Genomic DNA, 27,283 nt, shown 5'->3' on the forward strand with positions numbered 1-27,283 from the left:
GAGACATTTAGTCCTGTGGCACAACTTGATTCAATTCGGATAGTTTTGAGTATTGCAGCGAAAGAAAAATTGAAGCTTGCTCAATTTGACGTCAAGACTGCATTTTTATATGGAAAAATTGATGAAGAAATTTACATGGATCAATCGGAAAGTTATCAAGATGGAAGTTAGCGTGTTTGTAAATTGGAAGTGAAGATCAAGTTGCGGATATTTTAACTAAGCCAATTCCAAAAATTCAATTTCAACATCTTAGAGAAAAATTGGGGATGTTTTCATTGTAACATAAATGAAAGTTTAAAGTTTGAGGGGAAGTGTTGTACTAAAATCTTTAAACTAAATAATTCATTTATGTTTGATCTAAGGTAGTAGTTTGTTGCTATATAAATAATTTAAGGTAAGTTCATAGCTCTCCGTTCATATACGTTTCCGTTTGTCCGTTAGCCAATCAGAAGACAGTAAATTTTTAAATCGTACGTCGTCCGTTTACGACGGAAAAGTTGGTTGAAGTTGAACATTTACGTTTCCGTTGGTCCGTTTTTAACAAGAGTGAGGTTATGTTTGGTATGTTAACAGTGTTCGCCTATTCGTTCTTCACGGTAATAATCAGATAGCAATGTGTTCTTACTTTCGTACCATTTTCACATACTGAAAATCACGGAGGGTACACTACAAAATAAAGTTTAGGTTATGGTTATACTTGCAAATGTACAATGTGGACGGATTGCTATGAACCTTAACAAAACGTACTATCCGTTTGACCATTGAATAAAAACACTATAAGAAGCCTAACGCTTATGGAAGAAAGCGCGACAAATCTCACAAATCCCCTTGCACCCGCATTGGTTGTGACCACCGAACTCTCTTTGCGGTAAATAGGAGGAAAGCAAATTCTCATTCTTCTCAGTTCAAGAATCGACTCTATTGACAGTGTTCCCATTATATTCTCAGTTCAAACTCTGTCGCGCTTTATTTCCACGGGGTTAGGCTTCTTATAGTGTTTTTATTCAATGGTTTGACGGATCAACGCAACGGATGAACGGAGAGCTATTATATTATTATATTAGAAACCGATACAATAAAAAACGTTGTTCATATTGATGTTTAATAGCAGCTCATATTCAATTTAATACCATCAACAAGTTCAACCATAATGTAAAAGTCTATTCTTACACTCTATGGTCACAGACAACATATACTAGTATATATGTTGTTCAACCAAAGATACTACCATCAGTGTTGTGAGATATATATTAAGACCTTTTCAAAATTTGTATCTGTATCTACAATTCAAATACTTTTTTTGTATCTAACATTTTAGGTACATTTTCGACTATTTTCTTTATTGTCCAATTCCATTAATCAATACTATAATGACGTATTAAAATTATATTTTCAAACGACAAAACGCTTTCTTTTTATTACTCGATAACTGTTTACCGGCATCAAGCATGGAAAATAAAGCGTATCTGTGTCTAGACCCTTTTTGTTTTTGGGTATCTTTTGGTATCTAGTTACAATTACTAAGTTGTATCTGTATCTTTGCCTAGATCCAAGAATGAAAGTATCTATTATTACAACACTGACTATCATGATGATAATACGTTCAACCATTGTTTAAATATTTAAACAATGGTTCAACTATTATTCGACTAAATTCGACCAAAGATAATACAATTATCATTGTAAGTATTTAAACAATGCTATTATCTTTGAGATGACACACAGCAGGGTTACAAACTTGCAAGGAATTTTTATTTATTCGCTTCTGCGGTATGTAAATATACGAAATATAACGCTGGCGGGTTTGACTTCGCACACGAAATCAAAATCTAGTTTGCGATTAAAGTTTGAACTTGAATTCCCATCTAAAATACGTTTACTAGGTAATTTTAACTACAGAGGTGTGCCGACCGGACTCCAATTCAGAAAAAACTGGCTGTCTACCGAATATTTTGAAATGCCTTGTATATATATAGAAACGCGACGATAGTGCATAAAACTTCTACAGATGTCGCGTAAGTAAAACTTCCTTTTCCTTCCATGTTGAACGTTTAAAGTACGTAAGAGAATAATATATATTTTAAATCATCTAAATTTACTTTATCAATCATATCAATATATTTATCTTTAATACGGAAATTGGCTTCTTTTTTAATTCATTAAAATGCATTAAGAATTATTTTTTAACTTCAATATAAAACAAAATTTCTTTTGAGGTTAAGTTATTTACATTGTAGATCGTGAAATATGGGGGCCTATAAGTATATGCAGGAAATTTATCGGAAGAAACAAAGCGATGTGCTTAGGTTTTTGTTGAGAATCCGTGTTTGGCAATATCGTCAACTAACAAAGTTGCATCGTGCTCCAAGACCATCACGTCCCGATAAGGCTCGTCGATTGGGATACAGAACTAAACAAGGTATAGTACTACAGCTTTTAACTTGTGCATTAAGTTTTTTTTACTTTAGGATACCTTATTTATCGTATCCGAGTTCGACGAGGAGGTCGTAAACGTCCAGTACCAAAGGGAGCAACTTATGGTAAACCTAAAACTCATGGTGTAAATGAATTGAAGCCTAAACGAAAACTGCAATCTGTTGCTGAGGTAGGTTTTGATTTTGAGTCAATATTTTGATATAATGTGATGATAAATATTACTGGTTGAAATCAACATGAAAATTAATCTTCCTTGGATGTCTGAATGATGTAAAATTTTAAGAATTGTTTTTAGTCTTTATGTGTTCTGTACTTATGTATTATTGTAGGAACGTGTTGGACGTAGATGCGGAGGTTTACGTGTATTAGGATCATACTGGGTTGGTCAAGACTCTTCACATAAATATTTTGAAGTTATTCTTGTTAACCCCGCACATAATGTAAGTGAATATGTCTAAAAGTTTATTGTCTTATTGATTTGTTACTTTAATAGACCATTCGACGTGATCCCAAGATCAATTGGATAGTCGATCCAGTACACAAGCATCGTGAATTGCGTGGCAAAACTTCATCGGGCAAATCATCTCGTGGATTAGGAAAAGGTCACAGATATTCTCAAACGATTGGCGGTTCACGCAGGGCTGCATGGCGTAGGAGAAATTCCCTTCAATTGCGAAGAAAGCGTTAATTTTTTAATATACATTTTACATGTATTAAACAATCAGATAAACTTAAATTTTATTTTATTCAAATTTCATTTCCAACTGAACCCAATGTTTTTATTATTTATACTTGCAAAAGGCGGAAAGCTATGCTCGATTATCTTTTTAAATGTTATGGTAATTTAGTGGCATGGTTCGTGTTATGGAAACTTTTTATAATGCAAGATAGAAACAAAGGATTCACTAATAAACTAAATTCTCAATACCCATTTATAAGGAAAAAACAAATTTAGTGGCGGGTATGTATAGAGTAAAATCGTTTCAGATAAATTTATATTTCAAAACACATTGACCGTTTTCCTTTTTGTAAAAAAGCTGGAGATACGAAATACGAATAAATTTCAAGAAACCAAAAATTTCCAAACAAATTTATTTTACAATCCACCAATTGCACACTGAATAAAAGTTCAGGGGTAGAAAGTGGAACATGGCCCCTAAAACAAGATTTTGAATTTGAGAGAAATGTCTCAAAAACTAGGAAAAACCTTCAAATTTTAACACCCTGTAAACCGATAAGTAAGCATTTGTGGACCTATACCTCAATTTGCGATTTCGTTATTTTTTTCAGATGTTATTTATACTGTATGTTGTTTTCAACAGGATGGTGCACCTGGGTACTATAGCATAATTGTACAAGAAAACCGATCGGTCAATTTTCCAGGAAATGGGAGTAGTTAGCCAGTCAGTTTCCACCTTGTATTAAATCCCTTAAATTTAACAGACATACAATTTCCATGGAGGGATTTGTATTCAGTCATCTCCATCTCTCTTACTCTTTGTTTTAAATTTAACAGAAGGAAAGGTAGCCAACCGTCTCCGTATTTAGCGGTCCCATAAGGGCAAATACAATCTCGGATTCTAAAAATTAATAAATACGCCCCGGAATTAAACCAGTGCGTCCCGTTTTTGTGTAGTGGTGTTGCCTGAATCCACGTAACCGACGGAACAACAACAAGCGCAGCAACGCTGCAAGCGGTTTCGTCTTTTAGTTGCTGTTACAGTTCGGCTTGTCAATGCTGTGACTGCATTGGTTTTATTCGAAGCGTTATTTGTGACTGACCACTGATCTGCATAGCTGTTACGTATATAAGTTCGCTTTTCATTGCGAAATAAAATAAAATCAGAAATGTACAAATAATTGTTTCTTTTCAAATATTAGGGATAACACGATTCTGTCCCGCATTACTAGACCGAGAGCCAGCGTAGAAAATACCTCGTCATAGGGTACAAACGGTTTTTTGTAACTAGGCAGTAGAATGTTACCGTGCGATTCCAAAATCGTCCATCTGGCCGCCCGCGCAGAGCTGGGAAGTAACTAAAATTTAAGTTACTTTCAAGTAACTAAGTTACCTGCAGTAACTAAGTTACTGTAACTTAGTTACTTTTGAAATAACACTAAAAGTAACTTGTAACTTATTACTTTCTAAAAGTAACATAACTTTTCCAGATTCAGAGGAACTAAGTTACTTTCTGGTAACTAAAGTTACCTAAAAAGAACTTAGTTACCTACCGAAAAGTTACTTTTTATTTATTGTAAAATTATTCCTCAAAATACCTTGCAGATCTCACATGCGTTTAAATAATGTCAATAAGGAAAAATAGTCCTACCAAAGACTATTGTAGGAGGATAGTCTTTGATCCTACTTGTAATTTAATATTGAGGAGATAGGCTCGTAACCTGAGTTTTAAATGATAAAAGGAAGTAGCGTAAAATGCAATTTTTTATTTCTGATAGTTGATATATTATGCAATGTAGGAGTATGACTCTATGAGTAAGATGTCGATGCACCCTACCATTGACGTTATAATTATATACTCAAAATTTCTTATCTGTACACTTCGAATTCGCGATTCGGCAACTGCACGACGCCCGGTGACGCATCGGCAGATATTTGTTCATGTGATCTGATGCTTATTATAAAGAAATTCGCCATTTACTTTGTTAGTTGTAAACGTGAGAATGTTGTGCTTGTGAACGCAATAATATGAAAATAAAACTTTTGGTTATTCAGTATGCAGCTGTTTCTTATTATTTGTTGAAATTTGAAGCAAGCATCTTGAAAGTATCTTTTTAAAAGAACTTTTTTAAAAGTAACTTAGTTACTAATAACTGTAACTAAGTTACTTTTGTTTCTAAGTATCTAGTTACTCAAGTAACTTAAGTTACCTTTTGGAAAGTAACTTATAGCGTTTTCCACTTGCTGCCCTCTGTCGAACTGAGATCGACTTTTTTACGTTTTAGCGTTTTCCACTCACGTAAATCAGTTCGCATTATATCAGAGCAGCGTTTTCCACTTGTCCGGTTGCTCCATGAAATTTCGCTTTAAATTCGCATTTTGTAGAACTACGTGTTAAAGCTTCAGAGCGCTATACATAACCTGAAAACTTTCTCTTTCAAAATAACATTTTTTTTCATTTTTTGCAATGGATGAAGTTATTTGTACTGTTGTATCAGAAATACTGACGGATTCTTCAGATACTGACGATGAAGAATTAATAGAAACATTAGGTTCAATTATTACAGAACACAATAGTGTTCCAAAAATTAGGAATTATGTACTTAGAAATAATTTCGCAATATAGTAATAATCAGCTAAAGGATTCTTTGAATTTGTGAAAGTAGGCATTACTTAACTAACCATACAACAATTACAGTTTTAAAAGAGTTTTCGGTTGTCTCACGATTTCCACTGCCCCAAAGTAGCGCAATTTTGTTTCCTGCTCCAAGAAAGTGTGCAGTCAGAATTAGGGCGGTACCATAATGCGCACTGCTAATCCATCAGTGGAAAACGCTATTAGTTACTTTATCAAAGTAACTTTCCCAGCTCTGCGCCCGCGGCGGTCAATTTAACGCGGGGGCGAATTTTGAAAACTGTTCCATATAATAATAATAGAGATTTATTGCCCAACAGAGCAGACATACCAATTACAGGAGAATACATATTTAATTGGGAAAATGATGAAACTCGATTGCTTGATGACCAAGAAATGATACATGGTCTATTTTTGGTGACCAAAATATTTTTATCCAAAGGATGTAAAAATCGTTATGTATGCATCGATTCTCTTGGGAAATTCAATTGCGCAATGCCCAAGAAGTGGTCCATGTGTATTTTTGTTCACAAACAATTTTAAAATCGTTATTTATGTACCGATTTTCTTAAGAAGAACTCGTATCGGCTTCTGGTTTTCCCTATAAGAAAGCTTATGGTTCCAGATGGACAATTATCAAGAATTAATTTTAGTATTCATCACTTTATTGCCAAATATCGATTTCAATCCTTATTTCTGCACCAATTTTTTTGGGAAAATGATTACTCGATGCCCATACCATAGTTACATGAATAATGTATATCAAACAGAAAATTTGTCATTAAATATTTATTTGTATTCAGCGATATTTAAATAACTTATCTATAAAAAACAGTTACTCAATTTAAAATGTGAAGACATATAAAAATTACAATATACCCCTTTTTATTCCCATTTTAATATAAATATACAATGCGGAACATATGCACACAATATAACTAGAACAAAGCAATTTACAATTTTTTTAAATTCCAGCCCAGTATAGCTTTCAAAAAAAGATAATTAACAATACATTATTGCCATATTAGAAAAAAGAAAGTTATACTGGGCCATAAGTCGAGCAACTTTGAAATAAATTGAAAGGTGAATAGCATTACACATTTTTAAGAAATCATAAGAATTGTGTCGTACATTGGCACAATATACAAAATAAATCATCTTTACAAAACTTTTACAAAGTTCAAATATACGTTGAAATAAATTTAAACAGTCCCTATGTCTATCGTCAATCTTCTTCTGGCAAAAAAGCGTATTTATTAGAAACGGCAAAATTGGGTGTCTCAGGTTCTTGCACTTTTGGCATTTCTCTTTCATGGTTTTCCCTGTTAAAAAAATGTCCATTAATACACAATACATACTAACAATATATGCCATATTACCAATTACTGTTAGCATTATTCATTTTTTTCGATCATAAATATTATGAAATTTTTAATTCATTGTAACATGGTGTCCGACTTGGCCCACATCCAAAACTAGATATATTGGACCAGCGAATATTACTATTCAAATTAACCCAATTAATTTTATTTCTACAATTTATTCAGCAATTATGAAACTATGGTGCCAAAAAAAACTATAAAATACAGGGTGTAACAATTTAATATGAAAATACATTTTGAAATCCTGGTTTATTTGGGAAAAATGTCTTGGCCCAACCTATTACCATTTATTTTAATAATAATAATATATTGTGCTGTTGTGTTGGTACACTTACACTTGTCACGGTAAAAAAATGTATATAACTCGTAAAACAAACAGTCAGACGTAAACGAAACTAACAAACATAAACTTCAACAATGTTACATCCAATTATCACAAAACTCCTCAAATTCTTCAAAGGAGTAAAAACAATACTGTAAAAGTTGATTTACTTTAGATTTAAAGGTCTTCAACGGTAAATGCTTTATATCTGCGAGTAACCGGTTATACAATGACTGTGACTGGAATGTTATGCCACTATGTGATTTGGCTAACCTACAAAACGACATTGAACATTATCTTTTAACCAGGTATTATAAGAATGCACTTCTGATTGCGGTTTCGCCAAAGTTATATTTTTTAATGTAACACAATGCCTCCTGAATGTAGAGGCATGGAAACGTGAGGATTTTAAGTTCAGTATATGATTTACTGCAATCATCACTGAACTGTAAATTGTTATCGATTCGAACAGGCCTTCCTTTAAAGTCGAAATATATCTCTCTAAGATGCAGTATATTCCCCAAGTCAATATTGCATATGAGAAATTAGTTGGAATTGAACTAATGCATAGTAACGCATCATAGGGATTTCAATGTAAAATTCATAACATGCGATTATTGGCTCCCCAAATTATTTTAGAGCAAAAATGTATTAAGGTTTTTTGTAGGAAAAAATTTTTTACGTCATTCAACGGTATTAGTTTCCAATTTTTTCATAATAAAGTCGAAAAATTGGAAAAATAAAACTCGTATCTTTTTCAATAATCTGTGATGCCATGGAATTTTATAATACAAAAACTACGCCAATATCCGTCATGCCATGGAATGTCTGCTATAAAACAAATCAAATTCTATCAAAAAGTTATATTTAGAACAGCAAATTCAACATAAAGAAAGACCAAATTTCAAAACGGTTTTCTAGTATAACAATTTATAATAAATGTTCGAATAAGTCACCATTAACTATACGACAGAAACCAAGTCGATCATACAATCCATTTCGAACTGCTGCTAATTGATAATTGGATATCTTATGACATTCTTCTTCATTACACCTTTCCATAATTTCGAAACAGAAAGCACAATCGCCTTTGATGGCATTGAAATTTGTAGGACAAATTTATTCTTTTGTAAAAATCTGAAAACACGGCTATGATGTAGACTCGCGTGGGGATCTACCGCAAATTTGAATTTGGATTTTCAACTAATGAAGTCAAAACATTGAAGGTGTTATCATTTGCATCATTTTTGTTGTTATTCTGAACAGCCCCCCTCTATTTTAAACATATTTACACTCGCTTTTCACAGGAAACACTAATTGATACATACTAATTATAACCATCTACTCCACTGTTCATATAAAAATTACGGTAATAAAGTCTTACAAGAACTTTGATTCAATAGTAACGATATACCTTGTAGTTTTCTCATCTTTCCTAGTTTTTTCTCTATCGTTCTTTTGAGATTTTTCATTCTTATTAGATCCCTTCTTGTCACGATCATCTGCAACAAAGTTATCACGTAACTATCACAATAAATTAAAACACTCTTTACCATTTTTCCGTTGATTTGCACGAGTAGATTTAGATCGGTCGGGTGATTTTTTCTTGCGCTCTGGGGAAATTTGCCTCTGTTCGGGAGAATCGGATCTATCGGCTGGTTCAGGTGACAGTGTTCTCTGTTCCCAGTTGTTTTTGGGTGACCGTCTCCGCTGTCTTGGCGGGCTATCCCTTCGAGTGGGCGAATCTCTTCTTAAATCGGAAGAATATGTTGAACGCTCTGCGGAATTTCCTCTGTAATCTGGAGAATTCCTACGATTATCTGGAGAGTTCCTTCGCTGGCGATCTGTAGAATGATTTCGTCTACGATCTAGCGAATTTCTTCTATGAATTGGAGAACTGTCTCTATAATCTGGAGACTTTCTGCGCCTTCTTTCAGGAGAATCTGGGGACCTCCTACGCCTATCTGGAGAATCTCTTCTGTATTCTGGCGACCACCGACGTCTTTCAGGGGAATCTCTTTTCATTTCTGGGGATCTTCTACGCCTCTCTGGAGAATATTTTCTTCTAGGAGAATCACCTCTTTGATTGTAGGAATTTCTATTTCGAACCGGCGAATGGTCATTTCTATAATCTGGAGAGGTCCTCCTTATGGGAGAGTCTTTTCTTTTATCACGTCCCCATCTTCCTTCGTCCTTTAAAAAAATATAGGTTAGCAAAATAAAACATAAAAATTAATCTAGCCGTACATCTCTTCTATTCCAGTCTCGTCTATCATCTCTTCTACTTTCCCTACTATCACTAGCATGCCTTTCAGATTGTTTTGCTAACAATTCTTCAATCTGCCTCTCTCTAATACTTGTATCAACTGGTTTTGCACCACCAAAAATACTACTACTGGTAGGCACTGTGTTTGATGTTTCCTGTGAACCATTTTGTTCAACGTCTGCTTGTGGAGGAATTGATCGTTGTTGTAACATAAGTTTAGGCCTAGTCCTCGGTTCGGCTAAAATTAAAAGAGTACAGCCTTTACACTAAAATTAATTTTGTTGGATAATAAATTGTATTATTATAATTACTATTATTATTACATATTATTGCCACTAACTGCACATTTTGGAAGTTTCAGGGAGAACTAGAACCAAATACTAATTAATACAGGAAACTAACGTTAAAAACCGATCGTAAATTACAATGCCACAAAGTTGCGGTAGGTAGTGCCAGTCATACTTGGTTTGAACTTTTTTGGTGGTTCTATGTGCTTTGGTATTGTTATTTTATGATATTATATGATTTTGTATAGTGAATATTGTTCGTCAATTATTATTATTAAAAAACGAACCTCTATCTATAGCCGAATCTCGCGAAAATTCTCTATCTTCATTTCTTCTCGGGCCAAAACCTCTTCTTTCTCCATCTTTATCACTAAACCTTCCTCTATCTCCAAATCCATCTTTGCCTCTATCCATCTCTTTAAAATTGGGGCGATCGCGATTGTCGCGCCAAGACCCTCCTTTATCTCTATCCATCGGAGCATTATCTCGATCACGACTAAATCCGCTATTGCGACTGCGACTCATTTCAGGGGGATCAACTCGCGGCCTCGAACGCCAATCGCCTGAAGTTATTTCCGATCTATCGGAACGATCTCGATTATTGTCCATACGACCACCACGCTTTCTGTCATTATCCGAATTATCGGCGACCTCAATTCTAATTCTTCTATTCTTTAATGTCTGAAAAATAAATGAGTACCTATAAATTGACATGAATATGATTACACAACCAGATAGATTCTTACGGACCAGATACAACATCGGTTTATTCTTATTTAAACGTTGTTAAAATCCCCCATCAGTAGCTACTATGAGCGAGTCAAAACAAAAATTTCTATTTAGCTTGTAGGACCTTAACATGTTTCTGAAACTACTTTAGAAACAACTACTTTCGTCTCTAAAAAGGGGAAGAGAAGAAAATTCAATTTTCCTCTCTAGTGAGAAAAGTAAAAAACAATTGCTGTGTTAATCTTAATAATGACATTTAACATTGAAACATACCCCTATCCCCTATCTAGATTGCTGTGTCAAACTTCATTATTGCATATGATAATTATTTATTTTGATTGTAGTGTCAGAAAAAATTATGTGTAAAACTTAAGAAGAAAGTGGAGTTTTTAAACTCTCGTTCAATTGACACACTCGTTACGCTCATAAGTCAAGTAAAATAACTATTTATACATTAATAGCGTGGTGCAGGGAGAGATTACGCTAAAAAATGAGGTTGTACAAAGTCACTTGACAATAGTTAAGTAAGTCTGCATCTGCATGCTGCTCCTATACTGATACATATTTGACCAGGTAGATACTTACACAGGCAGTAATATTTAACGCCCCAATTAAACTATCACGATCCGCAAATTCAACATATCCATAGCCCTTAAGTCTTTGTGGTTCTCCTGTGCGTTCTTCTCGAGGAATTCTCATGTTAGCAATCTATAAAAAAAAAATTGCGTTAAACTTACAATAATACTATAGCAAGTATCATAACAGGGATTAAGCTGTGGTCGCATTTTGCATTTACAGAGCTCCCTATAATAGACTACCTACTTTGATATTGAAACAAATTCCATGAGATACGTCAATACTTTTTAGCGCATTTTTGAAAAAAAAATACGCTATTATATTCGTTATGGCTGGCTGGCTGTTCGGCTAAGATCTCAGCAATTACAATTGCTAAAGACGTTAACTTTTCACTAAAAGCTTTCTGTTATAGTGTAGTTAGATTACTTGTGAAATCGATAATTTTAAACTTTGCTAATGAAATACAGATTTGCATTACCAAAAACGCGCTTTCATCATGCATATGCTGATTTCCAACTTGTTTTATATCATTATCTTCCACGGGTTTTTAATCATCGAGACTGAGAACTGTGATTAGTACAATATATATAATAATGGCTGCTCAATTATGATAAAATTGGGGTGCATTTTCTTTTAAAACCAGCCGTTTAAGCTAGGAAAAATGTAAACAAAATTTAACATTTTCAGTTTTTCAGTGATATCTTAGTTCTTCAAATGTTTTTCAAAAACTCCAAAAGCGTTTTTTTAGTTACAAAAAGGAGTAACCTTGCAACATTGTGCTGAGTAACGGCACAGATCTACACATACACAGATTGCTAACCTTATGCATTTTTTGGGAAACAAATTTAGGTATACTTAAAGGCGCCCTCTATTGTGGAGCAGTATAAACATGTATCGTTTAAAACTGTAATATGACGCTTATGGATTTATGCGTTAGATGTCGCTGACACAAAATTAAAGCGCTAATGTTTGCACAATTCGAATTCCTTAATATTCATATTATTACAGTGATATGATATGATAGGAGGGACGCTGAGCCATAATTGTTTAATTTAACACTGGAGTTACTCATTCGTCGTAAAGGGGTTATTAAGCGCGGGTATCTGTGGTCACAGATGTATACCACAGATGTATCTGTGGTCACAGATACACACGAACATAGGGCAGGTTCTTAAAGAATCGTGAAGGTTTTTTGAAGTTGGCGGAAATTATTTGCAGCTTTAAAGGTCTTGACAGATTGCTAACCGCAAAGGTTTACTTAAAAACTATGTATATCTCTGCCATAATTAACATTACACTCTTTACCTCGGCGATAAGATTTGGAATACGTATGTAGGTATACATATATGATCTCTTGAATACGTGTCTATAAACAAATCACAAAATAAATTCACAGATTACAAATATCAAATGCCAAAAATAACGAATTCGAATTATGCACACTTTACCGCTTTAAATTTTTTGCAGCGACATCTAATGCATAAATCCATAAGCGTCATATTACAGTTTTAAACGGTACATGTTTGTATTGCTCCGCAATAGAGGGCGCTTTTAAAGTATACCTAAATTTGTTTCCCAAAAAATGCATAAGGTTAGCAATCTGGGTATGTGTAGATCTGTGGTAACGGTAATCCACAATTACGCACCACCTTCACGTGAGGTGACCCTATCCTCAAATCGTTCGTGCAGAATTTCAGATCAATTTATCCACCACAGTGAGAATAGTCTTTTCAGTGGAACGCTTATGGTGACTGTACAATCGGCAAAGTGCAAGACACATTGTCCGAACAGAACATCCATTTTGATAAACCGATTTTATAATTTGAAGTGTTGTCAAAAGCTATATCCTTCTATGGTGATTTGACAAAATAGACTGAATAAATGCCAGCCAATTAGAGAGCTGTAGCTACGTTAATACAGCCGCTAATCGCTATCAACTATCAAGATTCGGAAGTCCCTATTGAAAGGACTGTTAGAAGAGGTTCTTCTTTAGTGCACTGTATTGATATTTTGACTTTAAATAAATACAGGGCGTTCAAAAACTACGATTACACATTTAATTTAAAAAATCCCAAAAACTTCTGGAATCTAGTGTCCATTTTCCAAACGAGACAAAATGAGCAACAGGAGAAGTAGCAATATACATATTTTTAATACAATTTAACATTTACTTAATCATCATCACTTATGAAAAACCCTAGAACTAAAAGAAGAATAATTACCTTAAGACCTCCAAAGAATTCTGCAATCTCTTCATCCCGCACATCATATGGTAAATTAGTAATGTATGCGTTAAATGGAGGATTTTGAGGGATCCTTTCGCTAAACTCATCAAATCCACGTGCCGACTTGGGTGCAGTCGGCAATATGACGTTGTCTTTCGGTCTGCTCTCATATTGATCTTAAACAGAATTTACGAATGATTTCACTGTTCAAACTACTAAATTAAAACTATTCAACCGCTATCATTAATCAGATATCTGTTATGGGCAAAAACAGGTTCACAATAGACTAGTCTGAATTGAGTTCTGGTAAAACCAGCTTACATATTGCACTCAAATAGCTAACCGTAGGAGATTTCAACAAACAAAACATCGCAACCTCCCATTTAAAAATGATCCCAGGCTAAAGATTTTGTTTGCATATTTCTGGTCCCCCTACTCTGCTTATACACAGACGCCCGGCTGGAGCGTAATAGTCTGACTCAGACCTTCCCGAGGCAAAATGGTGACTAGGCACCCGGTATGTAAGCCCCAAATGTAAGATTATTATGAACCTTATTTCTACTCGCATTACAAATATAACTTCATCATGTTAACAGACTCAATTGTAAAATCTAATAACCACAAGGCAATAAAATCAATACCTAATCGTAATTAATTACAAATTTGTATGGTACATTAACGAGATTGTCATTATCAAAGAGTGACTCACCATAATTATCTTCAACTTCATCAGCCCAATTACTTTTGCGAATGGTTGGTGTTGTTCCTGGGGTTTCCTGAAGAAAGTCATTTAACGCTAAGGTTTTGCCTTTAGTTTTTTTCCCCTTTTTACCTTGAAGAAAAATCGTAAATTATAGATTTGTTCGCAATATGAATACTAAACAAATTAATTGCATTTGGTTCTGAATATGGATGAAACCAAAAATAAATTGCACCACATTGCAGCCACGCGGTAACTTCATGGGCGATTACATTTTTAATTGTATGGTGGAGTTGTGGGTAAAATATATTTTCAAATAAATTCGAAAACGCGGCGCAAGTTTTTATTTGATTTCAAAAAATATATGCCAATAAAAAACGTTAGATCTAGAGATAATAAAGACAGAATCACAAAAAGTAACCATACTAACCTGACGAAGCCATGTTGGGACTTCCGAGAAAAAGAGCTGGCCACTACATGTGAACTAGTGCCACTATGATAGAAAGAAAATAACTAAACGTATGGTATAAAAAGTAAAGCCCGTTTTACACCTCCTATTTGTAACTCATGCCATGAAAGGCGCTTTCTTTCGGCTACTTCGCAATCATGATTGCAAGATCATGATTCGTAGGATCACATTTTAGGAAAGAACGCGCGAATTTAAATCAAAGTATGGTTAAGAATTGCCAAAAATGGGCTCACACACACACATTGAAATCGAAAAGTTAACCTCATCAACTCACCAAAATCCCATTTCGGACACTAAATGACAGATGTTCAATATTAACAGTCGATGTAGGTAATTTAATTATTGGCAGTTCCTTAGATCAATCAAATACATATAGGCATTGTAAAGTATTTAAACAATGATATAGGTACATATACACTCAGGAATGCTAATTACACTATAATTGAGCAAATTCCGAAACGACTATTATACCTTCAATTTAATGATATTATTGGCAAACTTTCACATTTTACGTAATTTGCATAGTGTTCCGGTATTACCCTGTTGAGCATAAGCTCCCACCCTTTTCCTTCTTTTTACTTGATTTTGAAAGAAAAGCATTCGTTTAACTCTCCATGCCTTTGTAAACTAAAAATGAAGAATATATAATAATCCAAATTATGAAAATTGTACATATATCTCGGCCCCCTTTAAAGGTTGGTAACGGTATACAAAGATGCTGTTTGGAAGGATGCAAATAAAGAAAAAACTGGATTTCATTTTGAAAAGATCTCACAAAACTGAACGATTCCAAAAGGAGCGGAGCGGAAGAAAAAGCGCAGAAGAAATTGTCCACTAAGCATTCTGTGGTACATACTTCAGATTAGTTTTTTTAGCGCATTTTTGCAAATTTATTTGTAAAAAGTAGCTTGTAATCTCACTTTGGCTGGCTGGCTGGCCGGCTGGATGGCTGCAAATGTGGCAAAGGCAACGGGTGTACGTGTATCTGCAAGGCCGTGAAATTTGTCAACCTTAGGGACATGGCTACATGATGTGGGGTTGGCGATATCTGGGCGTCATCCTCGAGCGTAGTATACTAACGTGAAAGTTTTTCAGTTTTTTCCTATCTTCTACTACAGTTTTGGTCCGATTCTTTTCAAATTGGTGTCGTCGGAAAGATGTTGTAAACGCGCACAACTCCTGCGTGGCGGAATTTTGTTTTTTGTCCTAGGGGCGAAATTAACGACTTTTTGCGAGGCGCGCGCGCGCGTCTTTGAAAAGTAGTCAACTTCGGGCGCCTTTTACCTTCCGTTGCGAACTCACACGGTTTAACGTTTCGTAAATCTCGAATCGCTGTCTCTCTTTCTCGTGTCGCCAATAGAAGCGAATTGCGGGTGAACGGGACGTCGGAAGTGGCTACCGTCAAAGGGAATGTGGTAGCCCCCGACACGATTTTAACCTTAAAAGCGAATTGCGGGTGCACGCGGAAAGTGGGAAACGGTTAGTGAATGTAGAAGCCTTCGACAAGATCTGTTATTGATGATTGAGTCGAAAGTGGCTAATAGAATACTGATCTGCCACACAAAAATGCGCTGAAGTCTCTTCGATCTCACACGAGGACTTTGCGATAATTTTTTTCAAATAGCAAAGATAATATTCAAATTTGAATATTCGTAGAATAATTCGAGAACATTACACTTTTGGAATGAAACCTATTGAATGTTCTTAGAAAAATCTCTTAAGAATGTATACCTATGGTATATTTATACAAAATGTTCTTGGCATAAACACATAAAAAAATTATCAAAGTCCTCGTGTGAGATCGAAGGGACTTCAGCGCATTTTTGTGTGGCAGATCAGATTCTATTAGCCACTTTTTACTCAACCATGAATAAAAGATCTTGTCAAAGGATACCACATTCCCTTTGACGGTACCCACTTCCGATGTCCCGTTCACCCGCAATTCGCGTTTGAAGATTTAACTACACCATCAGTAAGATCGTGTCGGAGGCTACCACATTTCCTTTTTCGGTGCATACTTATATTACACCCACATTTTGGTGGATCTCGCTAAAAACCTTCCACAAGATAGTACTTAATTTTTGGGGGGCACTTTCTCATTGCTCGAGCTTCTATTGGCGACACGAGAAAGAGAGACAGCCATTCGAGATTTACGAAACGTTAAAACGCGTGACAGAATTCGCAACGGAAGGTAAAAGGTGCCCGAAGTTGACTACCTCTCGAAGACGCGCGCGCGCCTTGCAAAAGGTCGTTAATTTCGCCCCTAGGCCAAAAAACAAAATTTCGCCACGCAAGAGTTGTGCGCGTTTACAACATCTTTCCGATGACACCAATTTGAAAAGAATCGGACTAAAACTGTAGTAGAAGATAGGAAAAAACTGAAAAACCTTCACGTTAGTATACTACGCTCGAGGACGACGCCCAGATGTCGCCAACCCCACATCATGTAGCCCTGTCCCCAAGGTTTACAAATTACACGGCCTTGTAGATACACGTACACCCGTTGCCTTTCTACAAGAGTTCTTCTACGCGCCCACATTTGCTGCCAGCCAGCCAAAGTGAGATTAAAAGCTACTTTTTACAAATAAATTTGCAAAAATGCGCTAAAAATGGACCTGTAACATAGTCACTTTACAACAATGTTATTTCAAACAAAAATCTTGTATAGTTTGGATATTAATCAAATAGTTGTCTCAATTTAGCTCTGCTTGCTGCAGTTTGAGATTAATTGTATATTGTAGCGTCACTTTTGCATTTGCCTTCCTGCAAGTAGGTACACCACAGACCTTCAACGAAGTACACGTCTTTCTGCTTAGTGTATCTATACAGGGTGTCAATTTTAAAGCTTGCAGTCGGCCATATTTTCCAAACTAAAGAAGATATCGAAAATCGCGCAAAACCGTTTCGGGGGAACCAGAATGACGTTATGAGTGACAACTCCCCCCCCCCACCTCTTCAAAAATCCTCAATGGCAACCCCATACTTGTGACACATCGTTGGAAAGGTACTGAAAAATGCTCTCCAGTGGTACCAATAAAGTCAATATTCATTAAGAAAATTAACAAAAATTTAATAATTAACAAAAAAAAACTAAATGTTGACATTGAGGGATTTATGGCAAATTGGCCAAGAACTTCAACCTGAGCTGCTTCGTTAAACAATCTTGGCCACTTACTTTTAGATTATAAAAATTAAATTGATTGGTGGAACATACAAGGTGGAACACAATACTGTTCAACCCTGGATATCACTGTCAGTTTACATGATTGTTCTTAACAGATTCCGAGCTCACTCACAAGCTAATTAAAGGTCTTCAAAGCCTCTAGAACACCCTTTGACTTTCGGAGACCCATGGAAACTCTTATAAGGGTTTTTTAGACAAGAATATTCATTAAGAAAATTAACAAAAATTTAATAATTAACAAAAAAAAACTAAATGTTGACATTGAGGGATTTATGGCAAATTGGCCAAGAACTTCAACCTGAGCTGCTTCGTTAAACAATCTTGGCCACTTACTTTTAGATTATAAAAATTAAATTGATTGGTGGAACATACAAGGTGGAACACAATACTGTTCAACCCTGGATATCACTGTCAGTTTACATGATTGTTCTTAACAGATTCCGAGCTCACTCACAAGCTAATTAAAGGTCTTCAAAGCCTCTAGAACACCCTTTGACTTTCGGAGACCCATGGAAACTCTTATAAGGGTTTTTTAGACAAGAAATTCTTCATTTATGGACAAAGCTACAGTAGTTTTATTAAAAAGGTTATTTTTCAACAGATCTCTATAATGATATACAAGGTGTGCTTTAAAGTAAGTAGGTACCGTTTTGAGATACTACAAAAACTAGTAACCTTTTGTAACTGTTTTATTTTTACATGGAAGTCTACACTTTAATCTACTTTTCCATATAATTTCTGCCATTATTATAAATGTTATATGTTTGCACCCTACATTACGCCGCTGATTTTTCTTTAAATCTGGACTTTCCATGAAGATATTCCCGAACAACTGTCATCGAGAGGCTACAGCCACATTTTCAAAGAGTTTCACAAAGTCCTCAAGAAGAAATCTTATATAGCGATTTCTGTCTAAAGACCACTCTAAGTACGGAACGGACTCAGATGTTCTCTCAGTAATCCATCCAAAACATTCAGTGACCATCTTTGCTGGTGATGTGCAATTCTCATGGCATGCGTTTCATCGGTGTAATAATGGAAGTTGAAGCATGTTTTTTAGTGTAGACATACATATTCAAAATACAAATATGCCATTAAATGTATCAAATTAAAAATTACTTTACTCTTTACTTTCTACATTTTAAGGTGGTAAATTATTCTCCTTTGTTTAGTGCGATTAAATTAAAAAACCTTGCGAGCAGTGGCGGTTTCTCAGTAAGTGCACATGAGCACGTGCACTCCCAAAAATCATTTAAAAAAAACGAAAACAATAACAATTCTATTTCTGTATTTAACATTCTTACACGTTCGTATCTCGCAATAAAAATAGTTCACTTATCTTATCTGAAATGCAAAACCTAACGGGTAAGGTACACTGACACACCGCTGAACGTGTATTAAGAATTATTCCCATTCCGCCTTCCCGTGCAGTGCACAATTAGCTACAATCTCTGACTCGTTCAATCGCTACATCGCCTTTCCCCGTGCGCCCCGCGAAGTCAAAGTTGTAAAGTATAGCAAGAGCACACTCTCATTATGAACCAATATTCGCCGGACTACGAAGTAGGGCTTGTTGATCGTTTCGGTTTTAAATGTAACGTTGCGAAGTTACCGTTCATTATTTAAAGACAATTATTAAATTTCGTTTACTAAAATTAGAAGAATTAGAGAATTAAAATAAAATATGCGGGTCGCCCAAAACCGAGTTTGGAAATACCGAAAATCAATAAAGGAAGTCGGGATTATAAACGATCGTTTAAAATAGACATGTATGAAAAACTGACTGGTTATGCGGTTGTACCTTTTAACAATAGTCTATTGTTTTCCGTGTTTGTTGTTTGGTTATGAGCTCGGTGATGAGGCATCAGAATGGACAAAGAATGGCGTTACAGACTTAGTGCATTTATCCGAAAAAATAAAAAATATCAATCTTCAAAGGCACATCATATATCTGCTAAATTGAGATTTAATTTATTAGGTAAGTAAGATATACGGCAACAGTTAAATAGTGCATACCGTTTTGAGTATCGAAAAACGTAATGAGGAAGTAAAAAAGAACAGGTATGTTTTATCCAAAATTATAGACCGTATAAAATTTTGTGGTACTTTGGAACTTGCTCTCCGCATCCATTGACAAAACGAGAAAATTCAATAAACCCTGGAGTATTTAGAGGTCTCATCAATAAGCTTTTTATGCCATTTAATAGGCCCAAAAAACTTCGTGTTGCGGTGGCACTCAAAAAATTTTCGCCTCCGGCGTTTTACCCGTTGCCTCATTTTTCCCCTTTTTTAAAAATTGTGCACCCCCAAGACACACCACTACGCGCCGCCACTGCTTGTGAGCAAATAAACAAAAAACCTAATGGGACTTGGCCATCATATAAAATTTACACATACATTATGACAATGTAGAGTATAATTTGCCATATTTCACTTTTGATTGTGTAAAATTTAGTTTGTTAAACTCCACTAGTACATCGACGATAAAACACCAATATTCCGGTCCTACTGTATGATCTGGAACTCCATGGGCCACTGCCAATGCTGAAACAAAAAATTAAAATTTAGGAGCCTTTAAACAAAAAGGACACACCAAATTTTAACAGGAAAACTCAGACATCCAAGGAAGATGAAGTCAGCACATATTTCAGTGATAATAAAACAAATTTCATCAAAAAGAAAGACGAAAAAAATAATGTATTTTGATCAGTTAAGAAACTTACCTGGTCTTTAATTTGACTTGGTTGTCAGGACATTCCAGTAAATATAGTCACTGCCAATGCTACAACAACAAAATTAAATCAGAGCGTTTAAACAAAAAAAAGAACGCCTCATTTTAACAGAAACAAAGCAGACATCCAAGGAAGAATAAGACAGCACATATTTCGGTGACAAAAAAAATTTCATTAGTACAAACTTCCAAAAGTTAGTATATTATTTCGGTCATAAATGTCAGCTTTGAAACCATTCATAAACTGCATCTTTTTTAAAGCAATAAATAGAAATGGCAAAAAATAAGAGCTTGAAAACTGAAAGTTCTTTTAAAATTATCCAACATCACTAAAACAAACCAAATATAAAGTAAACAATTTACCTTAAGGATTTTTCAGTCCTTCCAGCATTAGTTGTACTGCTTACTAAAAAAAATAAACATTAGATTGAAGTAAAAGGAAAGTTTCATATATAAAATCAAGCTTGCGTCAGTTGTTTGGCATAATTCTCAGCACTGATTTCTCTACGAGTGGTGCATGATGCCAATCATCATAATAAATTATAATCTTTTTTGAAATTGTGACTATTTTCCACCTACATTCAGATTGTACTGTTTTAGTAATTTGCAGCTGTCCAGCTGTGCAACCAACATGGCCTGTTACTGATGTGACCTAAACGTGTTTGCAAGGGGGTATGGTTATTTGTACACTTCGTACTTCGTGTGATAATTTTATGTATGTAATTGCTCTGGAAATGACGGATGGTGGCAATTATTCATTTTAGAGAACTTGTCGAAATCTTTAATAAGCATAATTTCGGGTTGTGATTTCTAAAAGTGACAGCGTGACAGTTCTCATTATTGACTACTAGTTAATAATGTCCACATTATTAACCACTTTGAACAATTGCTGAGAAAGCCTATTTTAAAAGCGGAAAAAAGGTTAACAATCATGTCAACAGACACTAGTAGTGAAAATGGTACTTTTTATCCTATACAAGGAGAAAAGTACATTTTCTCGCCTGTATGAAAACGCGAAAGAAGGCAATTGCAGGCACGAAGAGAGAAAATAAATACGCCTTATAAAGGGTGATCAAATAACAGCTTCCGAAAGTTTTTTTGAAATAAAATTGTGTTATATGTTATCAGAATGTGATAATTTATTTACTATTTAAATAAAGTCGCTTTTAATTATACGTAGGTACTCGTACTATACAAATTATTCCAGTAGCAGCGATATGGTCCCATATTGGTTGCCTAACACATAGCTGGACGTTACAAATGACCAAAATAGTACCTAAAATCTTCATAAAGAGAAGCAACCAATTCAGAAAAACTAACTAATTTTTAAAAATCAAGATTAAAATTTAAAGTTAAGTTACCTTTGTTCATAGAAATGTCCAATTATCCTCATAAAATAGTCATGCTAAACCCCAATTAGATCCGAACAATGCACTTGATTAACAAAGTTGTTGGCCAAGGGTCGTTATTTCCAAATTAAACTGCATTTAAATGCCAGTATCCGAATGCTGGCAGTTTTATTGACCGCGCATCTATAATTAACAATCCAAAATTACCTACTTATAGAACATAAAATTTATAAAAAGATCATTAGTCTCAATCAGTAATAACTGGCATAATTGTCAGCAGTGACTCTCCTAAGAGTGGTGCATGGTATGCCTATCATCATATAGACCTGCTCAATAATATAATCTAGACTAGTGCTGGGCGATAATTGAAATTGTTATCGATTTATCAATAAGTCTGTTTAGTCCAATAATTATCAATTAATCGTTAATCGATAACTTTTGATAATTAATAATAATCGTTAATTGTCGATAATAATAGATTATTGACATCTGTCGAAAATTGTCGATCTCTGATTGTTATTGATTAATCGAATAGCGATAATTATCGAGAGAAAACTATGGATATTTTTTCATAAATCTATCGATATAAATATTTTCTCAATGCATACACTCGTTAACAATTTTGGTTATTTGGTATTGCTAATTTAAATAAGAACAAGATGTTTTGAAAAATATTAAAACAACTATAGGAATTCCGTAGGTTTCTGAAATCAAAAATTTGGTACGTCCTTCAATAACCTCAAAATTATAAGTTTTTAACAAACAGTAATTTAAGCATAATAGTATCTAATTCACGTCAACCAGCCAAAAAATTAATCACAAATCGATAATTTTTCAGTAATTTTCGATAAATTATCAATTAGTCTACCAATTTTTTAAAAATTAATCGATGTTATCGATTAATCGTTTTTTTGCACAGTACTAATCTAGAGACAGATTCTAGAGTGTGATAATGAGATCATAATACTAACCGTAATGAACCTGAACGTTATTTCTCTCTTAATTAATTTTTTGGTAGCTCATTGTGTTCTCCTACACAATAGAGAAGTTACAGGTTATGTGTCCTCATCTACCTGTTAGGTTACTTTTGACTAATAAACTTCTTCCCTGCGCTGAAAAGAAAACAATTTACTATTCTTACATATGTCGTGAAGGTGATTGTAATACGTATTGGCTAAAGTTTATTTGCAGACTCTCAAAGACAAATTATTTTACTTATACATTCTCGTTTTAACCTCAGACCAAGTAGTAAAGATAGAGGATTTGCATATCCTACCATAAGACAGAAATAACTTTGCAACTTTGTAAAATAAAATAGGAGGTAAAATGTGTGTTGGCATTTGAAAACAGTGGAATTAAACGTATTTGGAAATTTCCAAATTTCCCATTTATTAGAATACAACCGTAACTATAAAACAAATTTCCTGGAAAATGAAAAATATGTTCTATATACACTTTCGCATGATTAGCGCGTTGTGGGCGGGTGCACCACCTTGCGCAAACCATATATGTTTACAACTTTTTTTGTGTGTGTCATACATCGTTGCATTAGTAATAAAAAATGCTACTCAAATACATTATCCACTTTTATACCTATATAAAAACCAGGAATTAATTGAGATGGTGGTAAGTGCATATGTTATGGAATATTTTTTATTATCAAATACCTACCTATGCTATTAATATTCACTTAAAAATCAACTCATGAAATGTGACAAATGCAGATCTTTAAATATTTGCAAACAAAAGTGATTTAAAGACTACAAGGAATCTCTATCTTTATATCTTGCTCTGAAAGTTTCACTGTAAAACATATTAAATACCTACATACCTCAACCATGCCTTAATAAAAAAAAAGATGTTGTCCATGGTCCACAATTGCTTCTTCTACTGAATGTATTCCTGTAAACCAAAGTTTAGTTCTCTATACGAGGTGACTAATGTAAACATTTAGCTACTGAAAACCTTGTCAGCAATTTGGCAAATCCTCAGCATTGATTTCTCTATGAGTGGTGCATGGAATGCCTATCATCATTAATTACGATGATTACCCTTGGGACCCATATTAAGGCTGATACATTTTATCGGTCACAGGTCTGTGCTGTGAATTATTGTACCCTGTGTTCCTTATGAACATCTTCTGACCGTAACCTGACCGATAATGTGAATCTGCCTTAAAGAATACATGCTATACTAAAACATTGGGGCTTTACGATAATTCAACAGGCTGGTGAAAATTACTTCAGAAACAAATGTATTTATTACTCGACCAGTCTGGTTAATGGCCGTTTGTATCGATAAATTTAAGCGGAGTTAGCTTAAACGTAGTTTAAAATCCATGGCAAAGATTAGGTAGTGAGACTAGGGATGTAACGGAGGTTCGATTCCGATTCTGAAAGAGCGGAACTTCCGACTGATTTTGCACTTTCGATTCCGACAAATTTTAATTGAATGTATATGGGCGGTTTATGGCGTTGGCGGTGCAGCCACAATCAGTGTGTTCACGTAGAAACACATTTATACTTGTCGCGAGGAACCTCTCTTACCCCACGCTTTGCGTTGATTACCGTTTCACTTGTTATTTTGTTTATTAAATATAATTAGCTTCTTAATTTTCGAGTAACTTGGTTTGATTTATTTACATATTAGGACTGTTCAAAATCTGGCATGTTTCTTTTGCCTGAGATTACGGTTCCGATTCCGATAAACCAAATTTAAAAATTCCGCTTCGGAATTCCGTTCCGATATAACCACTTCCGTTACATCCCTAATTGAGACAATGGGCCGTATGAATAAAAGTAAGCAAATGCTTATACTTGCAAAATTCAAAGTAAATACTCGTAAGTGCTCCTTCGCACTGGCACCGCTCCTAAGCAGAAGGACAGGACGCAGTGCAGCGCTGCTAAACCATGCTAAACAGACCAGTATGAAGGGGCAGTTACGAGTATTTACTTTGAGTTTTGCAAGTATAAGCATTTGCTTACTTTCATTCATACGGCCCAATGGTTGCCATGAATTGCTAAGCTTCCCTTAAATTTAATCATTGAATTATCATAAAGCTCCATATGCTTTTGATAAACTTTTATGGATACAAACCCCCAAAGAGTATACATAAGATTTTAATTTTTTTTTAAATTTGAATTATTATGGTTCAAAGAAATATCAATTGATACCTACTTTACTAGTGAATCTGTGATTTTCAACTCGCTGACCCACATGCAGAAAATCCTTAAGATTTCTTTAATTTTCGTTACAGAAAGTCTATGTTGTGTTGTGCTTTAATGTGCAAATAATAGTGAAAAGTAAGAATTGCTTACCTCGAATAGTTGTTTGGTAACAAATTTCGAAAAGCAGGAGCATGTGCATACCCACCATTGCGAACCATGTCTTGATGAGCATGTGCTAGTGCTACCAACCAAAACGAACGAAACGAAACCGGAAACAGGTTACAGGAAGCAGTTAAAAATTGTCGTGGTTAGCACGGTCACATGATTTGTGTGTGGCAATGAGCACGCTCTTGTGAAGGTAGTTTGGCAGTGTCAACTGTCAGTCAAGTTTTATGAAAATAGTATTTTACATTATTAGCCAGGTTAAGTGAGTTTTTACTGGCGATAGAAGTTGACTGGCGAGCCTGTCATCTCCTAGAGCCAGTAAAAACTATTACCTGGCGTATAATGTACAATATTTTATTTGTTACTCATTTGTAAACAAGTAAACGTAAAAAATTAGTTCTTAAATTGATCTTGAAGAAATGTCTAAAATATCATGTTATCCATATTAACAGAGACTTCGCATTAATTCTGGCCAATGAAATTACTAGATTACTAACTTTTTACAGGTCAGCTGTCAGTTTTACAAGTCAGTAGCGTTTAACATGACGTTTACCCGTTTGCGTTTTGTCTTGTTAATCAACGTTTACAACTGAGTAACAAATAAAAACAATTACAATTTTCAATAAATGCACTTTAAGGCAGAGACTTGTTATAACTAGACCGCGCGTAACGTAGATTTTACTATAAACGCCTGTTGTCAAGATAGGATAGGCAACCAACTGTTCATCGCGGGGCAGACGTACGTTCTGCAGCTTGCTTTAGCCATGTTTATTCTAAATTTTAGTAGCAAAAATATAACATATAGCTGTTAACTATTTAATCGAATTTGTTGGTATTTTATTTGAACTAAATGGTATATAACTGCCTTACTCTAGTCCTAATTTGATTTATATGTGTATTTTGGTGGTGAACACGTATGGGAAAATATACTCTTAAAACTAAAGATATAAGTAGTAAGATATGATTATTTAGCGGATTTTGTTTCAATATATGCCTATCCAAAAACCCAAATGGGCTGTAACTGTTATTTATTTTTCTTAGACTGCTAATAACCATTTTGTTTACAACGCGGTGTGGTGTGGATTGAATGAAAAACCTGAACACATTTTCAGCAAGTTGGCAAATTTTTAATGCATCGCTTGAACGTGCAACAATCCTCCACGATTTTTTCTAGTTAAAAGCTTTGAATGACTCTCTGATGCGAATATCGCATTTGCACATATGGAACATTTAACAGACTTAGCTATTTTTCTTGTAACAAAACCTGAAATATACTTAGTACCTACCAGTAAGTACTTAGTTACGTCTACACCTAATAGGCAAATAGGTATTGCCGTTGTCTTGCTAGTAAAGGATGTCGAATAATAGTTCTACGTTATTTTAAGTGAATGGGAAAGTCGAAAACGCTCGGTATTGCATTATTTTTTAACACCTTCGTAGGTATCTTTCTAAAATTGGCTTCATTCCCCGCAAATGCACTATGGTGGGAGTAAATTTTTCTCTTCGAATGGCTCTGATCCATTGGCCCTTTAAACTTTTATCCGTTGAAAATCAGCATATTATTTAAAAATTTATGGACAGAGTACATGTTGATAGGCACAAGTTAACCTAAGTTTATTGGTTTATTCTCAACAGAAATTTATCTGTTCACTAATTCGAGCTAATCACGAGAATGATTAATGAACGGAACATCTAAAGACTAAAATGGCTTATTTCATTGTATTGCATATCATCTCAGCGATTTTTGCCCCGCGGTGCATTGTGTGTTGCATACTGTGTCGACAACACCTTAGATATGTTAAGCGCAGTCTAGTTATAGCAAGTCTCTGCTTTAAGGGGTCGCCACACTGAACGCGGTCTGCTCGCCGCGGGCAATCGCTTGTGATCAGCCGCGCGGTTATGTCACACAGGATGCGGTCCATGCCGCGGTTCGCAACAAAATTTGATTAGTATAGTCTCGTTAGTTGCTTAGTAAGCATGA

General features: G+C 34.8%; 2 protein-coding genes and 1 long non-coding RNA gene across 6 annotated transcripts; 1 reads left to right on the forward strand and 2 right to left on the reverse strand.

The window, feature by feature from the left end:
- The first annotated feature begins 1,999 nt into the window (after positions 1 to 1,999).
- On the forward strand, positions 2,000 to 3,182 carry LOC116167280 (60S ribosomal protein L15). Its single transcript, XM_031482603.1, has 5 exons — positions 2,000 to 2,056; positions 2,238 to 2,419; positions 2,469 to 2,605; positions 2,766 to 2,876; positions 2,930 to 3,182. The coding sequence occupies exons 2-5, from the start codon at positions 2,248 to 2,250 to the stop codon at positions 3,122 to 3,124; spliced, it is 615 nt and encodes a 204-aa protein (XP_031338463.1). The 5' UTR covers positions 2,000 to 2,056; positions 2,238 to 2,247; the 3' UTR covers positions 3,125 to 3,182.
- Positions 3,183 to 6,614: 3,432 nt separating this feature from the next.
- Positions 6,615 to 14,742, reverse strand: LOC116166764 (eukaryotic translation initiation factor 4B). The gene is made up of 9 exons (XM_031481867.1): positions 14,668 to 14,742; positions 14,247 to 14,369; positions 13,535 to 13,713; positions 11,322 to 11,444; positions 10,295 to 10,688; positions 9,702 to 9,958; positions 9,008 to 9,647; positions 8,869 to 8,956; positions 6,615 to 7,072 (listed from the first exon to the last, which is right to left on the reverse strand). The coding sequence occupies exons 1-9, from the start codon at positions 14,678 to 14,680 to the stop codon at positions 6,976 to 6,978; spliced, it is 1,914 nt and encodes a 637-aa protein (XP_031337727.1). The 5' UTR covers positions 14,681 to 14,742; the 3' UTR covers positions 6,615 to 6,975.
- Positions 14,743 to 18,561: 3,819 nt separating this feature from the next.
- On the reverse strand, positions 18,562 to 25,425 carry LOC116167467. 4 transcript variants are annotated; one of them, XR_004144536.1, is made up of 8 exons: positions 25,288 to 25,376; positions 23,936 to 24,143; positions 23,802 to 23,872; positions 22,942 to 23,082; positions 21,983 to 22,153; positions 20,985 to 21,027; positions 20,614 to 20,672; positions 18,562 to 20,434 (listed from the first exon to the last, which is right to left on the reverse strand). It is a non-coding gene; the product is annotated as an uncharacterized LOC116167467 (long non-coding RNA). The 4 variants fall into 4 exon arrangements; XR_004144537.1 differs by having other exon boundaries at positions 23,936 to 24,139; positions 25,288 to 25,370; XR_004144534.1 differs by lacking the exon at positions 23,936 to 24,143 and having other exon boundaries at positions 25,288 to 25,425.
- Between the last annotated feature and the right edge of the window lie 1,858 nt (positions 25,426 to 27,283).

The sequence above is a fragment of the Photinus pyralis genome, unplaced genomic scaffold (assembly GCF_008802855.1).
Source record: "Photinus pyralis isolate 1611_PpyrPB1 unplaced genomic scaffold, Ppyr1.3 Ppyr1.4_LG3b, whole genome shotgun sequence".
NCBI classification, from domain to species: Eukaryota; Metazoa; Arthropoda; class Insecta; order Coleoptera; family Lampyridae; genus Photinus; species Photinus pyralis.